The 24,249-nt window shown below is 36.0% G+C and overlaps 2 protein-coding genes across 2 annotated transcripts; both read left to right on the forward strand.

Moving 5' to 3' along the window:
- Positions 1-15,665: 15,665 nt before the first annotated feature.
- Positions 15,666-17,908, forward strand: LOC136043126 (phosphatidylinositol glycan anchor biosynthesis class U protein-like). Its single transcript, XM_065728058.1, has 2 exons — positions 15,666-15,786; positions 17,352-17,908. The coding sequence occupies exons 1-2, from the start codon at positions 15,666-15,668 to the stop codon at positions 17,906-17,908; spliced, it is 678 nt and encodes a 225-aa protein (XP_065584130.1).
- A 316-nt stretch (positions 17,909-18,224) lies between these two features.
- On the forward strand, positions 18,225-18,611 carry LOC136043127 (phosphatidylinositol glycan anchor biosynthesis class U protein-like). Its single transcript, XM_065728059.1, has one exon. It carries the CDS (start codon positions 18,225-18,227, stop codon positions 18,609-18,611), a length of 387 nt encoding a protein of 128 aa, XP_065584131.1.
- Positions 18,612-24,249: the final 5,638 nt, after the last annotated feature.

Genomic DNA, 24,249 nt, shown 5'->3' on the forward strand with positions numbered 1-24,249 from the left:
GAAATCGCTATTAACAAACGAGAAGCACCGATCCATACTTCCACCAACCGCATCAATCAGTATTCATACTAGGCACTACAACAAACTAGAACCAGTCAAATGCCGTACCAACAGATTCGCGAACTTCTTTGTACCATGTTTCGTAAGAAAATTTAAAAAATGAATTGAAAGTTGCACCTTATTTGGTAAGAGTATCTAATTAGTGACCATTTTGTGATTGTAAAAGTAGTGTAATTTAGTGTTCACTTTTGAGTGCTACGATAGCTATTTCAATAAACGAATACGAATATAAAATAAGTTCTGCTAGTGATCAATTGTTAATGTATAGGGTTTTCATAGAAAGCCTAGTCGAGAAAAGAGGGGCTCATTCGATTGGAATTCAAACTTATAGTGCCTTTTTAATAGTAAAATGCAGTTCAAGTGTAATTAGAATCTCCCCTCGCACCTTTTTCCCCACATCTATTGGATCGTAATTTTTGATAGCCAATTTGATTGACAAATTCCAAAAACAATAGTTCAGGGGTTGAAACTCCGACCAATCCTGGGGGCAAGTGCTCTAACTAATGGAAATTGCCCATTGTTAACATACTTGTATTTTTCCTTTACCTTTCAACGATAACAAGCTTTGGAGCCACTGCATTACTATTATTATGTTTTGAAGCCACTTTCACATCTTTCTAGTGTAAGCGGCAATAAAACCAGTGCCTAGGTACTTACTTTTTGAACTTCACTACATTCACCATTTACCAAGGCCAGCAACCTATCAACAAGACCAAACACTTTCCCTCCAAAACATATCCTATTTACTCTCATTTAATCCAAGTTCACGCAACTCAGTTTTCTTAATTTTAATACGGTCTTTTTAAGTATAATCCATAGTTGCAATGATAATCGTAAAATATTTTATTGTATAATGATCCTTCAATACCACAAGAAATTCACGTATCTTGTTATTATTTACCTAGAGCACTGACATTATATGCGCAATATTGGTTTCGGAGTTTTTGCGTCCCATTTGTTTCCATGCTTCCCCATAGTATTTGCCCTGAACCTTATAATAATGTTCATGACAGGGATATGGTGCAGTCCTGCCCAACTCCAGATTTCACATTTTACCGATTACTAACATTACTTCTGTTAATTAAGCGAAGAAATATTATTCTCCTGCAAAGCAATAGTCACTTTAATGTACTTAAGCGGTGTATTTCTTGGCACCAGATGCATCATGTTTGCAGCATCATATTCTACCTAGCAAAACAAAAAGTCTAGCCCATATTCACTTTTAATTTAACGTGTTTGGAAAAAGCTGTTCCTAGTGACGAACAGTCACCACTAGAAGGTGATGAAAGATTGATAAATGTGATTTAGATGAGTCTTAATGACATTCGCTTATAGCAAAAGAAAAATCTACAGAAAATCCAAAACACAGCATAAAATTCTTTGAAAATGCTTTTGGATGAAAAAGAAAACCGAGCCATCGGATGAATATAGTCTAAAACTGATACAGGAAAATTACTATTCTCCATCGCTAACAAAAAGAAAAATTAACCTTTGCTTTAGAACGAGACTGGTTACTCCGCTGTCACCCATGGGAGATTGTACCAAACTAGTGTCAAGAAGGTTGAGAGGGGGTTCATTTGAAAAACAAGCGCTATCTCTAACTTTTGACTATTTGTTTCTGTATGACATGGTGACCTGTTTGTGTGTGAGGGGCCTCATTCCTAAAAACGTTGCCATGTTTTCAAGAATGGTGTCATCAACCTGTATTCAGAATATTACTTTTTCTATCAATTAAAAAAGAAAATTAATCTAATTTTTTTTACAAATACTATAATTTATGAACATGAAAAATTTACAAACCAATTCACGTTTTTTTTCTTATTAAAGTCTAACAAGAATGAGTTTTTTTTTTCATAGAAACTGACTATTTGTTTGCATGGCCAATGCATTAAAAACGTTGTTCTCTTCTAGATTAGAGCTAGGGAAAAGCTAGGAAGGGATTTTTAAAGTGTGTAATTTTTTTTCTTCGTTATTGAACAAACAGGTGCAACCTAATGAGGAACGACCTTGAACCTTAGTTACAAAAAAAGGCGTCCACTAGTGCTATTTTATCAGCTAAATCAAATGTTAGATCATCAAATTTCACAATCAACAAAATTGAAAAACCCAAAAGAAACATTAACTTGTAGAAGCTCTTATATTTCCAATATAATTTATGGAAAAAGGAAAGTCATCGTGAGAGTCTATTGATTTTTGGAAAAAGGGTGGAATATGTCTTGCCTGCAGATACGGTGGGCCAAGTTAATCAAGTCCAAGTTTGGAAGTTGACCATTCAAATCCTGAATTTTAATACAAATGCGTGATACTATAGTTTGAGATATGTCAAGATTAATTGCTGACAGGATAAATCCAGCTCTAAACTGTTCGTCTTCACTGTCTATAAGTCTCACATCGGGGTTAATTCGATGGTATAACTTAGGCCAATCCTGTGCACCAAGATACTCGTGATTTGATATAAAAAAAATTATAGGTTTTGCCAAACAACTTGTGGACCACAATTCCTTCACAAATGTCAACATGGGAGCAACACCACTATTAGTGTCAGTAAAGGTAAAATTTGTTTGGCAGTAAGATTCTGCCAAGACTAGTGATTCGCTATTAGAATGCTGTGTTGTTTGTTACATCCCATAGACATTTTTTTTCCACTAGAATTTATATTTGGAAACATACTATATCGTCAGTTGGTGTTTAGCGTGTTAACGTCGGGACCTAATTGCTGAAACTGTGAAGCAATCCAAGCATGAGGATTTTTTTCTGGAGTTCGACGTGTTTCTTCTTTATTACCTGCCAACAACTCTTTCGAAATAAATTCACTCTCGAACTGACATTGTACTAATCCTGGCAACAACACATTATCGGAAAGATATACACTAGAGCGTATAGACTCGTTGACAAGAATGAGAAAACCCACCTGGTCAAAAATGTATAGTAGATAGCAAACGCTCCTGTTATTTTTATAACAATCACTGTTTATGAATCCAGGAAAGGAAAGTAGCTTAATCTTGTGAGAGGTAAACTCAAAAAGTTTTCTGAATGAATCTACACTTGTTTTTAGTGATAGTTATATTCTGGTTATTTCTCCAAAATAATTTTGATTCCCAATCAATAAAAATTAACTAAATGCTTTACTTATCGCCTTATCAAAGTTTTTGCGTAAATATTGACGGCAGAAGATAACCAAAGATATGATAGCAGTGACACCCAAATTTATCACTGTAAAGACATCAACTATATATTCAATCAAATGCAAAATTTTCATTTGCTGTCTTTCAAAAATAACATTTTTTTAAATTTTGTCAGAGTCATAACATTTGTATTGAATCTTCATCAGGAGTCAAATAAAGAAAACAGCTGTGCAAACAGCTCAATCCATTCAATTGATCCATTTACATTAACCTGTAGAGTCTCTTATATTTCCAATATAATTTTTGGAAAAGGGGAAGTCATCATGATAATCTATTAATTTTTGGAAAGAGGGTGGAATACTTTCTTGCCTGCAGAAACGGTGGGCCAAGTTAATCAAGTCCAAGTTTGGAAGTTGACCATTCAAAACTTGAATTTTAATACCAATGCGTGATACTATAGTTTGAGATGTGTCAAGATTAATTGCTGCCAGGATAAAGCCAGCTCTTAACTGCTTGTCTTCACTGTCTTTAAGTCCCACATCGGGGTTAATTCGATGGTTTAACTTAGGCCAAGCCTGTGCACCAAAATACACGTGATTTGATATAACAAAAATTATGGCTTTTGCCAAACAACTTGTGGACCACAATTCCTTCACAAATGCCAACATGGGAGCAACACCACTATTAGTCTCAGTAAAGGTAAAATTTGTTTGGCGGTAAGATGGCGTTAGTAATGCGGTAATTATTTTGATTCCCAATCAACAAAGTTAACTAAATGCTGTACGTGTCGCCTTATCAAAGTTTTTGCGTAAATATTGACGGCAGAAGATAACCAACGATATCATAGCAGTGACAGCCAAATTTATCACTGTAAAGATATCAACTATATATTCAATCAAAAGTAAAATTTTCATTTGCCGTCGTTCAAAAATAGCTTTTTTTTTAATTTTGTCAGAGTCAAAACATTTGTATTCAATCTTCAGAAAGAGGCAAATAAAGAACAAATGCTGTGCAAACAGCTCAATCCATTCATTGCAATCAGATTAAATATTCTATTAAATAATAGAATGCTATTATAATAATTGATAATAATAATAATTTATTTGTTACCCGCTTGTTTTGACAAATTAAGCGGAGTAAAAACATTAAGGAAAGAAAAACAAAATAACACAAACAATACAATTAATACAGTCTAATCAAAGGGTGGTAAGGGACCAAGCGTTGACAGGCCTCAGCACCTAATCTAGCATAGAGTTTTTTATAAACAAAAATAATATCAGTGGCATAAAACTTTCTGATAATCTTCTGATTCCTATAAGAACGCGGCAGATACAATAAATATTTACAATAAGGAAAATACAGAACTCTTATACCCTGCAAATCTTGATTATTAAACAACGGGCGCAAACCGGAAAGAAACAATATAGAATGATCGCAATATGTAGAATAAAGTCTGGATAAAGCCTTTCGTGAAAATCTGCCTCGGTTCGGGACAATTTTCGCGTACCCTTTTCTAAGTTTACTTTTAATATCATTGAGCCCACAAGATCGAAAAGCCGATAAAGATGAACAAATACTAATACCAAGCCACCGAATCGAAGAAACGAGCTTAACTGAAAAATAACCACAACTAAGATCACTAATTTGATGCTTAGCATTAAAAACTAAATATTCACATTTTTCAGCATTAAGTTTGAGGCCGATTTCCTCAAAAGTCTTAGAAACAAGCTGGGTCGACTTAATTAGGCTAGATTTAGTGCGGCTGATCAAAAGTAAATCATCTGCACATGCAATATACGAAAGATTAGTTAGGCCTAAAAAACATGATGGATTAATACGTGGCAAAACAGAATAAAGACAAGCATTAAAAAGATAAGGGGATAAGACTCCTCCATGCCTAAGACCAGAACGGATGGGATATTACCAACGTAGGTGTCACCTGACTTGAGTCGAACATATGAATTAGCATACCAAAAACCAAGAGCTGATATAGTAGACACATTTGCACAAGGTTGGAGTAAAGAATACCAAAGTTGGCTATGGCATATTGAATCAAAAGCTTTTGAAACATCAAGTGCACAAAAATGAACATGAAAACCATTTTTATGTGCTTCAAGTAATAGCGAAACTATACCACGATGAGCATGTTGGCATCCTATATACGGCTTGAAGCCAAACTGATTAGACATATAATCTACATTAGACAGGAGATCAGGGAGCAAAACATATTCAAATACTTTACTTAAAGTACAAGCAACCGTAATAGGCCTATACGAAGCGCAACTAGTTGGGTCCTTACCACGTTTCAAAATTGACATAATGTTACCAACTAAAAAAGAATCAGGGACTAAAGAAGAGCATAAACACATCTGAAAAAGTAACTGCAAGTGATAAACTAATTCCTCCGAATCGGTGTTGAGGTGAAAAGCACTGATCCCGTCTATATCATAAGATTTCGATTTAAGTCTCTCTACACTTCTTTTGACACAGTCAACACTAACGGGAGGTACATGACCTTGAATGATTTTCTTAGGCAACAGATTAGAACAGAGCTTGGCAAAACGGAAATGAACCGCATATATCACTGTATCGAAATTGATACTATAATGATTGATCCATGATACATTAGGGATTCGGTCGGCCGTAGGTGATCTATCAAACTTCGCAACATTAATCACTTTTTTCCACTGGCTAGGAGACTTAGGAAATTCGGCACCATTGTACCTAATTTTTCGAAGATACCGTTTAAAATCAAGCTTTGTTCTTTGTTTAATATCGAAAACATTACCCCTTAATGGGCGGCCGCAAGCTATCCAAATTCTTAGCCACAATTTAGCCCTGTTTTTTATTGTTTTGAGCTCTGGGTCATTCTTCCAAATTGAACTTCTTGTTTGTGCTCTAAAGCGACATAGGGGAAGAGCTACCTCTTCAGACCTCTTTAAGCACGATACAATGTGGCTATAATAAATATTAAGCTGAATTCTGGCTTGTGGGGACCCAACGCTTGTACACAATAGATTAAAAGGGAATTTAATCGTTGATAGAAGGCTAACAAGCGTAGAAAAATAAAGAGGCCAGTAAGCTTTGTTCCATTCTCTTTTAGAAATCCATTTTCTAGAATTGGGACGAAGGCTCTTCTCAGCAGTAGCATTAAGGGTAACAGTGAGGGATAGGGGGAGATGGTCGTAATCACGCTCATCCTGATCAACATGGACTTCGCCACAGATGAGACCAGAAGAAACGATACAATGGTCAATGTCCGAAAGTGAGCCACTATTATGGATATGGGAATGGGAGGCATCTTTCTCGAAAATTTTGTAACTATTCGGTAGGGAATCTAAAAGAAGCTCAGTCCGCACTGATGAAGAATTAATATTACAGTTAATATCACCAATTAATAACCAATCCAGTCCATAACTCTCAATGCCATTCAAAAGACTTTTTATTAATGCGCAAGATTTCGTAAATTTAGTCGAACTTCGGAGGGATTTCTGGTCGCAGGGGAGATAAACATTAATGAGGACAAGGTTGGCAAGACGAATAGCAAAATAACAATCACTCTCGTGATAACATAAAGGGGGTGGTGAAAACAGCGTCTTTTTTATTAAACATGCTAGGCCACCTGATGGTCTGCCAGAGGTTTTGTGTGCACTTTTAGAAAAAACTGAGTGTTCGTTACTTCTCTGTGGGGAGTTTAAGCTCACTAAAGGAAGGAGATGTCCCTGGAGGAATAAAACATCAAAATTTTCTAATTTCTGATCTAAAGAAACGTCTTTATCCTTAGTACCGTTAATATTGAACGAACATATAGTGAAGTTAGTCTTAGCACTCATTTTCTAGTATAGGAGGATCGTTTCGACAGAAGTTCACGAAGAATCCGGCATTTCATTGAGAGTGACACAAGATTGCCTTGGCAGTTCGCACATTTGGTATAGCCTGGCACGGAGAATCAGGCGAGGATTCATGTTGCCCTGCACAACGGGAGCAGCATTTTTCTTTATCACAATTTGATTTTAAGTGATTTGGTGATTGGACATTATAACAGCATTTGGGTGGGCGTTGGTATTCGTAAACTCGATATATCTCATACCAAATCTTTATACCAAGTCGAAGTGCATTAGCGAGCACAACAGCGTTTTCAAAAAACACTCTAACAGCCAAAGAATTGCCTATTCGTTTCGCATGAGTAATATTGTTGCAATCAATTAACATTCCCTCATCAAAATTGATCGGTATACCTTTAATGATTCCAATATATTTCGTTTCTTTTACTTTGACGTCAAAATCTCTCATTACAGTTGGAACGGCATTGCAAAAGTTCCTTGCAGCAATCTTGTCAATTCGTACCACCAGCTTATCGCCAGAGGGCTTAATGCTATGAATACATTCATGACCTGGAATAGAGTCTATTATTTCGTGACGCTTGGCAGGATTATCTAATTCTGTTGGGACTTTAGAAATAACAACGGTCGTCAGATCGGGATTCAATGACTGAGCGCCAGGCCTGCTAAGAGGGGGGAATTTAAGATCATACGACGAAATCTTCTCACAGATTTGCTTAAGTTCCGAATCAATGCTTACAAGCTTTGAGGCGAAGCTAGAATAAGCCACAGCAGGAATAACAGGAACCTCGGTAGGTAAAATAATCACGTATGTAGGCAAAGACAAATTTTCGCTGTCACATTTCTGGAAGATTTCCATCATGTCCTCAATGTGACGGTAATTAGCTTGATCGCCTTCGCGTCTTTGCACACGTTCACCCTCGTAAACATGAGACCAAAGTTCAATTTTAGCCGCCATAATAGACTTCTCATCGAAAAAACCAACAGCATGGTTAGCAATAACTTCATCACTTACTCCCTTTTTAAGATTTGATTGCACGAAATTCAACACCGACGAATGTACATATTCCGTCATAATGTGATAACCAACAAATATGGACAATTAGCCAAAGTCCAAAATCAAATCAGTTTATTACTCACCATACTGTCAAACAGCTGACATCCGATTAAATTAGTTTCAAAATAATCCTTTTCAAAGTAACTGAATTCGTTATTTTCGTCACACTGTAGGTCAATAAGTATAGTAGGGATTATGCGTCACTATAATCCCTATTGCGAAATTTTGAGTTTCTTCACATAATACTTACTGAATTAATAATGTCCATGCAATATCCAATTTAGATGTTGACACTTTGAATTCTGAATTGATACTTAAAGGTAATTATAACGTAATTGCCATATTCCAGCCATAACTAGTGAATTGTAGTTTTTGGCTGTCTTTAATACTATTTCATAAGAACAGATAGAAATTTCTATATAAAATGTATACGTTTCATGGATAAATTGCAAAACATAATAGTTCGTAAACTTTAAGGCAGTTGATAAGTTTCGACAATGAAATAGAAAGCTAGTATATCTCTGTGTGTTTTCTGGCAATCCATTAAACAAGAATATATCTGAAGAAATGCAAACGTTTTTGCTGTTTTATTTTTGCAAAAAATGTTGGATGGACTCAAACGGCTAAGAATTTTACCTATAAGGACTTAAATAGCCTGCAGAAGCAATTATTTAACACATCGTTTATGACAATAACTAAACCATACATAGTTTAGTTGTAATAATAAATTTGTACATATAAAAATAAGTTGTAAGTGAGTGTGTTTCTCCATGTTTTGTGTTTGTCCGCATATGTGTGTTTGTTTGTCCGCATATGACGTCATTATAAGTATATTAGGCTTTGCATATGACGTCAAGGGCTTTGTATATGACGTCATTATAAGTATATAAGAAGGCGATTCAAAGAGAAATTTTAGTATAGATCTTACAATGACAGAAGAAACAGACGAGGAAGTTGCTCAAGAGTTAATTCAAAGAGAAATTTTATTATAGATCCTAGAATGGCAGAAGAAACAGCCGAGGATGCTTCTTAAAGAGTTAATGCCAAAAGGCTTGGAGCTAATAGAGAAAGTAAGAAAAGAAAGCGTACCGAGGAATCACAAGAATAGCGTGAAAACAGGCTTGTTTATCAAAGAGAAATTACCAAAAAAAATCTTGCCAAGGAATCACCAGAACAACGTGAAAACAGGCTCGCGGCTCAAAGAGAAATTACTAAAAGATAGCGTGCCGAGGAAGCTGCTCAAAGAGTTAATTCAAAGAGAAATTTTAGTATAAATCCTACAATGACAGAAGAAACAGCCGAGGTAGCTGCTCAAAGAGTTAATGCCAAAAGGCTTGCGGCTAATAGAGAAAGTAAGAAAAGAAAGTGTGCCGTAGAATCACAAGATTCATCAGTGATAGAAATTCTGAATTGAATGCACGTTGCAATAGCAATAATAAAGAAGCATAACGGTACCACCATCGAAGTAGATGATCAGTGGGTTGTTCCATATTCACCTTTATTATCAAAAAATTTAATGCACATATAAACGTGCAATACTGTAACTCCGTAAAGGCGATCAAATACATATGTAAATACGTCACCAAAGGCAGCGACATGGCATTTTTTGGCTTGCAGTCCAAAACCAGTGATATCGATGAATCGTATAATATCAGGCTGGAAGATACATAAGCAGTAATGAAGCTGTTTGGCAAATTCTTTCATTTCCGATACATGAACGAAGTCCAGCTGTTGTTCACTTAGCGGTACATTTAAAGAATGGTCAACGTGTTTATTTTTTGGAATCCAACGTGCAACAAAGAGCCCTGAATCCACCAGATACAAGGTTAACTGCTTTCTTTTCGTTATGTCAAAATTATTCTTCTGTAAGAAAGCTGCTGTATACTGAAGTACCTTCGTGTTACACGTGGAATGCTCAAAATAAAGTATTTGAACGTCGAAAACAGGGTAAGTCAGTCGACGGCCAACCCACCATCTTCAAAGATACCACGATAGGAAGAATCTACACCATTCATCCCTATCAACATGAATGCTTCTTTCTCCGCCTGTTTTTGGTGAATGTACCTGGTACCTGACGTCCTTTGAGTATTTGAGAACTGTAAACGGTACTATACTTGACACTTACCCTGGTGCATGCCAAGCTATGAATTTATTGCAGAACGACCAACACTGGGATAACTGCATCAATGACGCGTGCGAAACGTCAACTCCAAGTCAAATTCGTGCATTGTTTGGAATCGTACTAACAACTTGCTCTACTTCAGCTCCAACAGAGTTATGGGATAAACATAAATAAAAAATGGCGGAGGACATACTCCATCGAAAACAGTTAGAGACGTCAGATATGACTTTTGATTTTACATCAGAAATTGATAACTACACTTTAGGTATTATTGAATATTTGTGCATATGTATTCAATTCAATTCAATTTATTCAAATAAAACTACAATATAACACCAATAATAATAAAGATCCTGGAAGCGAACTTGTTGAGGACCATAACCACAAAAACTTGAAAATGAAGAAGAGAGAAAAAAAGAAAAGAGAAAAGATGGGTAACTAAAGCAAATTGAATAAGAATTTAGAGAGTTATAATATCAAAATTTTAGTACATTGTTATACAGCGTGTGAAAACTTGTGGATAGCTCGACACTGGAGGGTATTATATTCCATTAAAGTATAGATTTAAATGGGGGATCGCTGGGCAGAACTAGAGACACACTTGGGGACAATGAAGGAACGGTTGGATGAACGGAGACAGAGGCCTTCAGAATTATTAATATTAAAATAAGATAATAATTGAGGAGGAAGATTTTTATGGTAAGCGGAGTATGCAAGGTATAGATTTAATTTTTTGATGATTTGTTCAAAAGGGTTAGTACCAAAATCGGAGTACAAGTCCTGGGTGGGATATAGTCGGGGCAGCCGAAAAACTGCTTTGATGGCACGGTTTTGGGCAGATTTTAATTTATTGGTAACTGAAGGAAAAGTGTTGCCCCAAACACATCCACAGCATGAGATATATGGGTAAATAAAAGATTAATAAAGGGTGACAAAAATATCGGGAGGAAGAAAATAATTCGCACGATTAATCATACTTACCAGTCGCAAAATTATGGCTCTAATGTAGGACACGTGTGTTGCAAATGATAGGGAGGAATCCATATGGACACCAAGAAACTTGGCAACTTCGACCTGTGGGAGGAGATTGGTAGAATATTTTAGGCCAAGCGCTTGCTGAGCTTCATTTTCTTTTGTAAGGGGTTCGAAATAATACAACCTGACTTTTCTTGATGTTAATGGTCATGCAGTTAACTAGACACCACTCCTGTACTTTATTCAGAACGGTTTGAGTAGAGGCGACGACGGATGGTAAATTAGGACCGGTGATGAAAAAGTTGCTATCGTCAGCAAAAAGTACTGGGTGCACAGATGGACCCAGGTCCGTAACCAAATCATTAATATAAAGGATAAAAAGTATTGGACCAAGAACAGAGCCTTGTGGGACGCCCCTTCGGACAGGTAGGGGATGTGAAGTCAACCTGCCCAGACTCACACTCTGTACTCTACCAGAGAGATAAGAGCCAAACCATGAGAAAGGAACTCCACGAATCCCTAAGTTGTTGAGTTTACTTAATTGAACACTGTGATCAACCATATCAAAGGCCTTAGAAAAGTCCAGACATAAGCCCAATACAGTATTTTTAAGGTCAAGTTGGGAACGTATAAACTGTGTGGCGTCTTTTAGTGCATGAGCAGTTGAAAAAATTTGAACGGAAGCCATATTAATGAGGGGAAATCAACGGATCTGAAGAATGAATCCCAAATTCTCTCGAGCACTTTAGATATAGCTGGGAGAAGTGAGATTGGACGATAAATACTTATCTCAGACGGATCGCCTTTTTTATGAATCGGGATAACAATTGCTGATTTAAATATTTCTGGGAAGACTCCATTGGTCATAGACAGGTTTGCTATGTGCACAATGGGTTCACAAACATAGGAAGATACGGTCCTAAGAAGCTTATTACTTATGCCAAAGAAATCAGGTGTACTACTATTAGAGAGACATTTGATAACTTGAAGCACATCTTTACGATCAGTTGGAGAGAAAAACACGGATCCAGGATTCTTGCTAGGTTGTACTGACTGGGAGAAGGAACAGGAGTTAGCATTTGGAATATTAGTGAAATAATTATTAAAAGCAGCCGGTACTGAACTTGGGTCAATTAATCTGCCACTGATGTCCTTAAGGTTAAGAGTTACAGATCTTGAATTTTTTTTTTAAGAATTTCATTTATTGTTGACCAAATTTTTTGCAAGTTCCCTGTGCAATGAGAGATTTTCGAATAATAATAATTTTTTTGCTTCCCGGACAAGTTTGGCATATAAATTTTTGTATTTTTTATAATTAGTCAGGTCAATAACGTTACTGGTTTTGCAAGCTAACTTATATAGGTCATTTTTTCGGTATGAAGAGATTATCAGGCTATTAGACATCCAGGAGCGTATATGGGCAGTTTTTCGGTTTGATTTACGAACTGGAAAGGTTGAACTGATAAGATCACTCAGTCCCTGTGTAAAACAATTTGTGGCTGAATTAACATCCTGACAATCCAAAACCTTGGACCAGTCGAAGGATTTCAAACGATCCGTGAACCTGTTCATATTCACAGTATTATATATTCTATTATACGTAAGGGTTTAGTTCTAGAGGGCTGAGTATTGGGTTGGGAGGGTAGCGAGAGATAGATTGGAAAGTGATCTGACAGGTCAGAAAATATTATTTTGGAGGACAGGTGGTTTCCCAGGGAAGTGGATACAAAAATGTTGTCAATTACAGTAGCTGTAGACCTCACAAGATCAACTCTAGTAGGAAAAAGGATTGTGGGAAGAAGACCACTTGAGGTGAATGTTTCAAAAAAGGTATCACAATCATTATTATTGCTAACATTTAGTAAATTACAATTGAAGTCCCCAAAAACTATTGCCTTCTTTTGTGGTAAATTAATAAAACTAGAAAAATCATCAAACAGGTTACAAAACAAAGGGGTCGGAAATGAGGGGGGCTTATAAAATAATGAAAAACTAAAAGAATTCTCGTCAACACTTATGTCTACGATTATTGAATAAATGCATCTATTATTAATAGGTTGCGAGAATAAGGATTCACAGTCTAATAGCCTGGTGAATTTCAGACTTGACCGGATGTAAAGAGAAATGCCGCCAGAGGACTTGGTTAATTTTCTTTCAATATGAATAGCTTGAAAACCAGGGAGGGAAAATTCATTCTTTTCATCAATTTCTGAAAGCCACGTTTCCGTTATTCCAATTACGTCGAAAGGGCAGTAACCAATAATTAAAACGAAGTCTTTAAAATTAGCCCACTTATCCCGTATACTTCTGATGTTAAAGCAAATTACATTAAATTTGGTCTCTTCCATTAGCTTAGGTTTCACATTTTTCACAAAATCAAAAATGTCGAGATATTCACAGTTAATTTGGTTTAAAGGGCTATTGGGGCTAGCTAAGGGGCTGGTGGGCAAATTATGTTGGTCATTGTAATAGTTAAAAACAACATTATTACACAGTGATAAATTCGTGAGAAACGTAAAATCTTGTACAGTGCACATTTAAACATCCATTGTGGTCTGAGTTTCATCATCTCCTTGATTAGAATATTGGAAATCTTCTTCAGCCGACGAAATATCATTGGTGGTAATTTTGGACTGGGATGGAAAGTTTGCCGTTTTTTTCTTAGATTTCTTGCCTTTGACTAGGGCAGTGGCATCTACTACCGTCTTGGGGATTGTGGCAATTTCAGAGATTTGATTGCAGTTGATTTGCAATCAAATCTGCATTGCTTTGATTTGCAGTTGAGTCTACGGGCTTAACTAGCTTTGATGTAGAATCTATGTCCTTTTTCATGGAGGATAATTGAGCCATAGCTGTTTCTAATATGTCATCACCTAGGAGTTTAGTGATAGCTTTGTTCTTGAGAATATTTTTGGTTTCCTCAGCTTCATTACTAACCTCAATTAAGTGACTGACTGTGAGAAAAGTTGCAAGCCTTTGCCATTCTTGGCTATTTTTAGATGAATCTTTTGGAGGGCAGGATGTTGAAGTAAACTTAGGTAAGGGATGGGGGGAATGACTAGAACCTTGAGTATAAACATTATTTGCCTCTTTTGGAAATGATACTGTCTTTGCATCTGCTACAGCAACTGTTGCTTGGATTTTACTGGGCCGATGGGGTGTGGGTTGCCAAAGGATTCTTGCAGCTACAACAGAGTAGGGTAGGTTCATTTTATCAGATGTTCTAAGGATTACAACTCGCTTTTGGTGAGCTGGGCAAGATTGTTTTTGGAGGGCTGTGTGTCCCTTACGGTTACAATTTCTGCAGAAAGGATCCGACTCAGGGCATTCACTAATTGCGTGGCCTGTTTTCCCACACTTAAGGCAAGACGGATGGGACAGTTTGCGGTGTTTTTTGCTGTGGCCATGGGCCAGACAAGTGGAGCATTGTAGGGGCTTAGGCTTATAAATCTTGTAAAAAAGAGACATACCGTACAAGAATATTTCTCCACTTAGCTCAACTTTGCAGGAAATGAGGATGGAACGGCTAGGGTGAAGAAAATCTTCTTTGTTTAAACTTGGCTTTATAGCAGTTGATGTATTGATGAGAAGAGTTGAAGAATCTATGGGTTCAGTTTGTATTTCCTCCACTTTAACACTGGTATCAACACCATACAGCACATACTTGTGTAACTTTTCCACATCTTTTTTTGTGGATAAAATTTTTGAGCTATCAAGAATTATTTCTTTGGATTTGGACAGGACATGGTCTGCCACCTGAGAAGATGTAAAGTAAATATCAATAGACTCGTCCTGATTGAAAACAAGTTCAAAATTCACCTTGGTGATCAGAAAGACGGCTTTCCTAATTTGCATTATTTGATCTTTTGAAAAGGGTTGGCCATTGGTTTTCTTTATTGAGACAGTATAATAATTGGGGTGATCGTTAGCACTTGCTTCTGGGACACTTGAAGAGAGAGGTTGCACTATCGTTGGTGAACGAGTTTCATCCTTTTTCCTCTTTTTGCCAGGCGTCTCACCTCTTTCATTAGAGTTAGTTTCGGCTAAGGCCTGAATTCCTGACAAGTGGCTAACAGTTTTGGATCGCGTAGTTGGGTTGGTTCTAGGAAGATTTTTATAGGTAGGTTGGAATGGCGACCGGCTAAGGGTTTCAGTGGGAGTATCCTTCTCGGGTGGTAGCCTTAGGTGCTTTTTTCCCGTCATTTATTCCGACGAGATACTGCAGATTCACAAACTGTTAATCAGTCTTAATCACAGTTTTTAATCAGCGATAACACCAATATATTCAATTATACACTAATAATAACTCACTTTGTATGAAGTGAGCAATCCCTCGCAATTAAGTCCGCAAGTTAATTGCGCAATCTAACACAATGCAGTACAAAAAGTAATCCGATTAGGTTCATAAGCTAGTTCCTTTTAGTTCAGATACTAAACTCATACTGTCAGATACTAAACAGATACTTTTAGCCTGTGAATCAAGGATGGGTCTTTTTGTAAAACCAGCGTCCCAACCTCTTCAGGATTTGGGAATGCCTTCACCTAATTGTAACACTGCTGTTTCGACATGTGTAGAAATGGATCGTGAACAAAGTTACAACACGAGTGAAAATGTATATACAACACTAATGTTGTATATACAAAATATTATTTCTAAGTTAACGTCTGAGCAAAAGTACATGTTATGATAAGATAGTGCATTGTGTCGATAACGACGTTGGAGAAGTCTTCTTTTTGGATGCACCAGGAGGTACTGGTAAATGTTTGTGATAAAATTGATTCTGGTATCAATTCGATCAAAAAATGACATAGCGTTGGCAAATGCGTCATCCAGAATAGCTGCAACGTTGCTGCCTGGTGGAAAAACTGCTCATTCCGCGTTGAAATTGCCTCTGAATTTGCATTATACAGAAACTCCCACTTGTAATATTTCCAAATCATGTGGGACGGGTAAAGTATTGCAGCAATGCAAACTTATTATTTGGGAAGAGTGCACAATGGCACACAGAAAATTGCTACAGGCTCTGGATCAATTATTGCGAGATTTGCGAGGAAATTCAAAACCCTTTGGCAGTATATCAATATTGCTTGCGGGAAATTTCAGGCAAACATGACCTATAATACCTAGATTAACTTCTGTAGCCGAAATGAATGCTTGCCTGAAAAATTCAAATTTATGGGCACACGTAAAGACATTAAAATTAACTACAAATATGCGTGTCCGATTTCAAAACGATTACTCTGGTCAAACATTTTCAGATCAATGCTGGCAATTGGAAACGGAGAGTTCCCAATAAACTCAATTTCAGGACGAATACAGCTGCCTGCTGAATTCTTTAATTTAGTTACGTCCAAAAATGAATTGGTTGACAAGGTATTTCCGAATATTCTAACCAATTATAAAAATCATAAATGGCTAAGTGAAAGAGCGATTCTGGCAGCCAAGAATAAAGACGTCCACGAAATCAACAATATTATTTGACCGAGATTCGAGACCAGGCAGTCCTTTACATGTCAGTCTATACAGTGCTGGAACCAAATGAAGCGGTCAATTATCCATCTGAATTTTTATATTCCCTGGGTCTCCAAGGGATTTCAACCACACGTGCTACAACTAAAAATAGGCGTACCAATAATACTGTTACGAAATATCAACCCACCAAAGCTTTGTAATGGCACGCGACTTGCCGTAAAAAAACAACAATAGAAAACGTAATATAGGCAACAATCTTGACAGGGCCTTTTGAGGGTGAGGCTCTTCTTATTCCTCGCATTCCCATGATTCCAACGGATCTGCTTTTTTAATTTAAATGACTGCAATTCCCAATTCGAAGCACCACACCACTAGCTAGTTGAGAAATAAAATATAGTTTGTTATATTTTTACGTCCTTTAACTTGAAACAAATCTTCACTTCAAATAAACTAAATAATAATTAAGAAATAAATAACTATCAAATATCTTCAAAAATACCTTTTTTTAATAGTTGCAAAAATCTTGCATCTTACGACTGTGAGTATTTCCAGTCAAGCAGCTAGAAATCAAACAGGGAAAATTTACAAAGCATTCTGTGCTGTGCCTATACTGTGCCTTTACTGTGTCTATCCACATGTCTAGACATATCAATGAGTATACTTTTACATTTAAGGAATATGCTTGTAATTTTTATAGGACTGTTGCATTTAGTTTTAAAGAAAATTAGTAATATCGATCTTAGGTTTAGACCTGAGATTTTTGTCCCAACAAATCATGCTGATAGAATCAAAGAAGGAATATTTCTTAAGAATATCATCGGGAATGTTTACTCTGGAGAGTTGGTTCACGAACAACCATTGGTTCTTCTAGAGTTTGAAATTTTACAAGAATATGGGTTGGATTCCATTGCAATCCCAGTGTCTCATTTTACTTGTGGTATCTTACTATCGTGGGTAGGACGGGAGATAGCCATAGACATTGTAAAAGGGTTAAAGAGGAACAAAGTCTCTGAATCTTCACTGTCTTTAATGCCTCACGCTGAAGATTATGTCAATAGCATGGGTGATTGGATCCTCAAAGCTTATTTTTGTAATCCACTTGTGCTGTTCACCTACATCAGTGAGTCAACTTCAATATTCAACAATATTTGTCTTGCTGCCAGTCTATATGGCACGGTTAAGGGTTCAATGGTACTATCATCTATATTCTTGGCCTTGGCAGCGTACCGTGACCTATACGCGACCCCATGTTGATCCCATCTACTGTATACATAATATCAAAGAAAAACTGTTTGAAAACACAAAGGAAATGGCCCAGTATGTATATTTATGTTTTTCTTAACTTCGCAATTTTTATCACTACACTCGGATTTTTCCTATTTTATTCATTTAAAATAACAGGAACGTGGAAATTTTTGGATGCCACATATGAATTTGTCTTGAAAGTAACAGATCTTCCTCCAAATATTGGTCTTTTTGGTACTTTTTCATCCAAGTTTTTGAAGATTTTAGTAACTTTTTCTTCTACATTTTTCAGATAAATACCATTGTTTATATCATACCTCTTACAATGAGGTTTCATAAAGACCCTCCACTTCTCATCTACGCTGTTATGAGCTTACTGGCAATTTACAAGGCTTACCCTTCAATAGCTGATATTGGAATTTATATTTCCCTGTCACGTCTTTGGATATATACTTTTATTCATGCTTGGCTTAGTCTTACACTGTTGTTCATGTTTGTTGTATCATGTATATTAGGACCAATTTTTTGGAGTCTCTGGATCTATTCTGGCACTGCTAACGCTAACTTATTTTATGCAATGACACTATTTTCTTATGCTGCTCAGATTTTCTTGTTGACTAATATTGTCTGTGGCAAAATGAAGTGTGACTTTCTTTCAGAAAATGGTTTGGATTTGACAATTGATGAGAAAAAAGTAACCTTATGCTTGTAGTGAAAAATAATGGATTTATTGCATCTTATATCTACAAACAATTGTGCAGCACTATCGGATCAAATCTAGTGCCAAATACATAATATTGATCACTGTAATGGAGCTAAGACAGTAAAGAAGTTTGCCATTTCAAACATGTAATAAACTCCCTTATTTTACGCATAACATTGCAGGTTTAACTTGGTACCTTAAATAGTTATATTTAGCAATCATTAGAAAAATGCAGTATAGATCTTAATATGTATTGTTTTTCCCATGAACAAGTGTATGCTGCATGTTCTAGAGTCGGTAAACCGGACAATCTATTTATATGTATCGACAATGGGACAGCGAAGAATGTAGTATATCCACAAGTTTTACACAGTTAAAAATTAGCTCCTTGCATACGTGTTGCTTTGGGGGGGGGGGGGTTAGACTTGCGGCTCGGAGAGAAATTACCGAAAAAAATCGTGTCGATGTATTACATGAGCAACACGAAACCTGGCTTACGGCTGAAAGAGAAAGAAAAAAAAGAATACGTGTCGAGGAATTCCTAGAGTAAATCAGAGGAATTACCAGTTGCATATCCGCAAGTTTTACACAGTTAAAAATTAGGACCTCGCACATGTGTTGCTGGGGCATATACCGGAAAAAAAACTAAAAGATAAAGAAGAAAAATAAAAATAAAGAAGAAGAATCGTTTTGGATGCGCCAGGAGGTACTGGTAAAACATTTGTGATAAAATTGATTCTGGCATCAGTTCGATCAAAAATTTACACAACGTTGGCTATTGCGTCGTCCGCAATAGCCGCAACGTTGCTGCCTGGTGGAAAAACTGCACATTTCGCTTTGAAATTGCCTCTGAATTTGCATTCTGCGATTTGTATTTCTCCCATAACTCTTTAAGAGATGAAGGAGAGCAACTTTTGCCGGAAGACACGGGCCGTAATGTCATATCTATGAACCGGTGACTGCCCAGGACGTAAAAGCTGCCGTATCTAATCCCAACATGGATTATATGTAAACGTAATAAATGACGAATCATTAATCTATAAGAATAATATTTCATTGCGCTGCATTTCTTATCCATTTATTTGATAGTGGCTGGATTTATCAATTTAATATTAAATTGATAGCCGTCGGCTCCATCCCAAAAACTGATAGGATATTGTAGGGCATCGTAGCATTGATGAGTTTCAGGAATTCTTGTCAACTGATTGTTTCACCTATAAAGAATAATATCTCGAGGTAAGAACTGATCACCGACCATAACGATTGCCACTTCGTTGATAGTTTGAGCATTGTATCTACACACATGCTCCACAGCAGGCGTTTTGTCAGTGGAAATAACAATTTTATGTGTATCCGAAGGGATTAATTTGATCGCTGTTTTGAACCGAAGCACTAAATTATTAGTTTTGTGGAAGAGATGTTGCAACTGGGAAACGATAGTCCTTTCAACGTCGTTTTTTTTAATCATCGGTATCATTTTCAAGTTTTTTTTTTTTTTTTTTTTTTTTGTGCTGTTGCATTGGTGATTTCTCTTTTCATGATATATATATATATATATATATATATATATATATATATATATATATATATATATATATATATATATATATATATATATATATCTATATAAATAAGTTGTCTGTGAATGTGTGGGTCTGTCAGGTGACGTCATGTTTGTGTGTTGACTGACGTCATGAAGTTAGTTGTAGTCATTTTTTTTGGACGGTGACGTCATTAAAGGTATTCAAGACATGCATTCATGGAGAAATCTATTAATGTTTAACTGTAAAATGACTAATGAACTTACAATGGCAACAGCTGAGGAAGATACTCAAAGAGTTTATGCCAAAAAACTTGCTGCTGATAGAGAAAGTAAAAAAAGAAAGCGTGCCGAGGAATCACAGGAACAGCAAAAAACAGGCTTGCGGCTAAAGAATGCAAAACGGCGCAGTTAGATGAAAATCCACCTGGACAGCGAGAGTCAAAACATATCAAAACTGGAAATGATAGCGATAATGATTGGGTTTGGGATTTTGACTTGGATAAGGTCATCGATAACCAACAGATTTAAGTTAAAAAACCAAAGGTTCGGCGATATGTACTTCATAGTGACGCTGAAAAATAAAGAAGAAAAAGAAAACTGAAAAAAGGTAAAAAACTAAAAAAACTAAAAAGAAAAAACACTCAAAGAGAAATTAGAGACCGGGACACAAATGACGACCGAGACAGAGGGAATATAAATGAAGACCGGGAACCTCAAAGAGAAATTACAGACTGGGAAACCCGAACACAAATCACGACAGGGGCACAGGGAATATAAATGACGACCGGGACACAGGGACACAACTACAATGGGGACGCCTGGGGCACTTGCACGATATATAAATGACGACCGAGACACAGGGATTGTTCGAATAGAAATTACAGACCGGGACACTAGGACAAAAATGACGACCGGGACACAGGGAATATAAATGACGACCAGGACACTCAAAGATAAATTACAAACCGGGACATCGGGACACAAATGACGACCGGGAAACAGGGAATATCCTGACAATCTATTTATATGCAAAGACAATGGGACAGCGAAGAATGTTGTATATTTGCATAGCGTGCTGAGGAATCAAACCGGGAAACCGGGACAAAAATGACGACCGGGACACTGGGACACAGGGAATATAAATGATGACCGGGACACTCAAATAGAAATTACAAACTGGGACACCAGGAAACAAATGACGACCGGGACACAGGGACACATCATTAGAATAATGAGGTATAGATCTGAATACAGATTGTTTTTCCCATGGACAATTATATGTTGCATGTTTAAGAGTCAGTAAACCTAACAATCTATTTATATGCACAGACAATGGGACAGCGAAGAATGTTAAATTCACCGGTGGGACACAGGGACACAACTACAATGGCGCGTAACGACTTACGCGCGCGGGGGGCCACCCCAACAGCTAGTATATATATATATATATATATATATATATATATATATATATATATATATATATATATATATATATATATATATATATATATATATATATATATATATATATATATAATGAAAAGAGAAATCACCAATGCTACAGCACAAAAAAAAAAAAAAAAAAAAAAAAAAAAAAAAAAAAAAAAAAGACAGAAGGAGAAAACGAAGACTGTATTCCTAAATTAGTGATTAATATACAGCACTTGGATGAGGCCTTAACCCTACTCATCCATACAATCACATAGGTCAAACAGCATAGCCACACACAATCAACCATAAAGAATAATCCATGGACAGGCAGTCATGTCGTCAATAAGTATAAGTCGTCATTTACCAAACAATAGAAAAAATAATATAGACAAATAATTCAGAGGCAACACCCAACATAAGGGCTCATCAGGAGAATACACTGGCCTATATAGGGTTTCGCCACTCTAAATTCTCTACCCAGCACAGTGTTGTGGCTACCACAGAATATCCATGGCATCCCCGCGTCAGGTATCACCCCCAAAATACATGCCTATGAAAAAAAACAGCAAATGTAAAACAACCAAGTAAAACCAAAAACAAGCTTATCCTGTTAATATATCCCTCCTTTTAGCAACAATAGGTAAACTAAGTATTATAAATTTTACCAAATCACAAATATTAACACATTGCAAAAAACCTGAATGAACTAAACAATTATAGAATTCATCTTTACCATGTGGCTAATTTTTTAGAAAATCCGCTCAATTAGAAACACAATTCAAAATAAACGGCGCTGTGACAACATTTCTCGAACCTCCGAAATTAGTTAAAAATTTCTTTAAGTATTTCTAGATAATTCTTTTGATATTTATTTAAAAGTTCGTTATAATGAAAACTAAATTTTTTAAATTGCCAAGTTAATTTATTTGCAGAAAAACCTCTTGATATCAATTTTTGGCTTAAGATTTTACATCTATTTTTAAAATCAATATAATTACTACAAATCCTTGCATAACGAAGTAACTGTGAGAAAAACGCTGAATTTGTGATATTTGAGTGTATATTACTTTCAGGGAATGGGAAACTAATCACTTCAAAATCAAAATCATCCGTTTTATTATACATTTTAAAACTTAATTTATTATTATCACAAATATTAATATTTAAATCTAAGAAATGATCTTCATGACCAGCGCCATGACTAGGCTCAAGAATAAGCTCTGATGGATATATATTTTTAGAAATATCAATGAAATTCTTACAATTTAAGACCAAAATATCATCTAAATATCTTATATATAAATAAATATATATATATATATATATATATATATATATATATATATATATTTATATATATATATATATATAATATATATATATATATATGTATATATATATATATATATATATATATATATATATATATATATATATATATATATATATGTATATATATATATATATACTAGCTGTTGGGGTGGCGCTTCGCGCCACCCCAACACCTAGTTGGTGGGGGCGCTTCGCGCCCCCCCCAAGCCCCCCCGCGCGCGTAAGTCGTTACGCGCCATAATAGTTACGCGCCATTGTAGTTGTGTCCCTATGTCCCACCTGTGAATATAGATATATATATATATATATATGGTTTTAACTACGTAAAACTTGCGAATATACAACATTCTTTGCTGTCCCATTGTCTTTGCATATAAATAGATTGTCAGGTTTACCGACTCTTGAACATGCAACATATAATGGTCCATGGGAAAACAATCTGTATTCAGATCTATACCTCATGATTCTAATGATTGCCCTTGAGCTTTGTTGATGGTGATTGCTAATCGACCATTCCCTGTCCCGGTGTCCCGGTCGTCATTTACATCCCCCTGTTTCCCCCGGTGTCCCCGTTGTAGTTGTGTCCCTGTGTCCCGGTCGTCATTTATATTCCCTGTGTCCCGGGTCCCGGTCATCATTTGTATCCCGGTGTCCCGGTCTGTATATACATTCGTTTTTTAGTTTTGTTTTTCTCCTTTATTTTTTTCCTTTTTTTTTCTTTTTTAGCTTATTTAGATTTTTAGATTTTTTAGTTTTTTTTATTAGTTTTTAGTTTTTATTTCTTTTTAGTTTTTTTGTCCCGGTCGTCATTTATATCCCCCTGTTTCCCCCGGTGTCCCCGTTGTAGTTGTGTCCCTGTGTCCCGGTCGTTATTTATATTCCCTGTGTCCTGGTCGTCATTTGTATCCCGGTGTACCGGTCTGTATATACATTCGTTTTTTAGTTTTGTTTTTCTCCTTTATTTTTTTCCTTTTTTTTTCTTTTTTAGTTTATTTAGATTTTTAGATTTTTTAGTTTTTTTATTAGTTTTTAGTTTTTTTTTCTTTTTAGTTTTTTTGTAGTTTTTACCTTCTTTTTAGTTTTGTTAATTTTTTTTTTTACTTGTGTCCTGGTCGTCATTTATACTCCCTGTGTCCCGGTGCTTTGTTGATTGCTAATCGAACATTCCTTTTGTCCTGGTCGCTTTCTCTTTGAGTGTCGTCATTTATTTTTTTCTTTTTTAGTTCTTTTAGTTTTTACCTTTTTTAGTTTTTTTTTAGTTTTTAGTTTTTTTAGTTTTTTACCTTTTTTTAGTTTTTTTAGTTTTTTAGCTTTTTTATTTTTTTTATTAGTTTTTAG

The sequence above is a fragment of the Artemia franciscana genome, unplaced genomic scaffold (assembly GCF_032884065.1).
Source record: "Artemia franciscana unplaced genomic scaffold, ASM3288406v1 Scaffold_3093, whole genome shotgun sequence".
Taxonomy (NCBI): Eukaryota; Metazoa; Arthropoda; class Branchiopoda; order Anostraca; family Artemiidae; genus Artemia; species Artemia franciscana.

What these genes read in the sequence shown, in the direction of transcription:
- LOC136043126 (XM_065728058.1), top strand. Translation starts at nt 15,666, where the DNA reads ATGGGTCTTTTTGTAAAACCAGCGTCCCAACCTCTTCAGGATTTGGGA. An exon ending in TGAACAAAGTTACAACACGA is followed by an intron (nt 15,787 to 17,351) that starts GTGAAAATGTAT and finishes TAATTTTTATAG; the next exon opens with GACTGTTGCATTTAGTTTTA.
- LOC136043127 (XM_065728059.1), top strand. Translation starts at nt 18,225, where the DNA reads ATGAGGTTTCATAAAGACCCTCCACTTCTCATCTACGCTGTTATGAGC.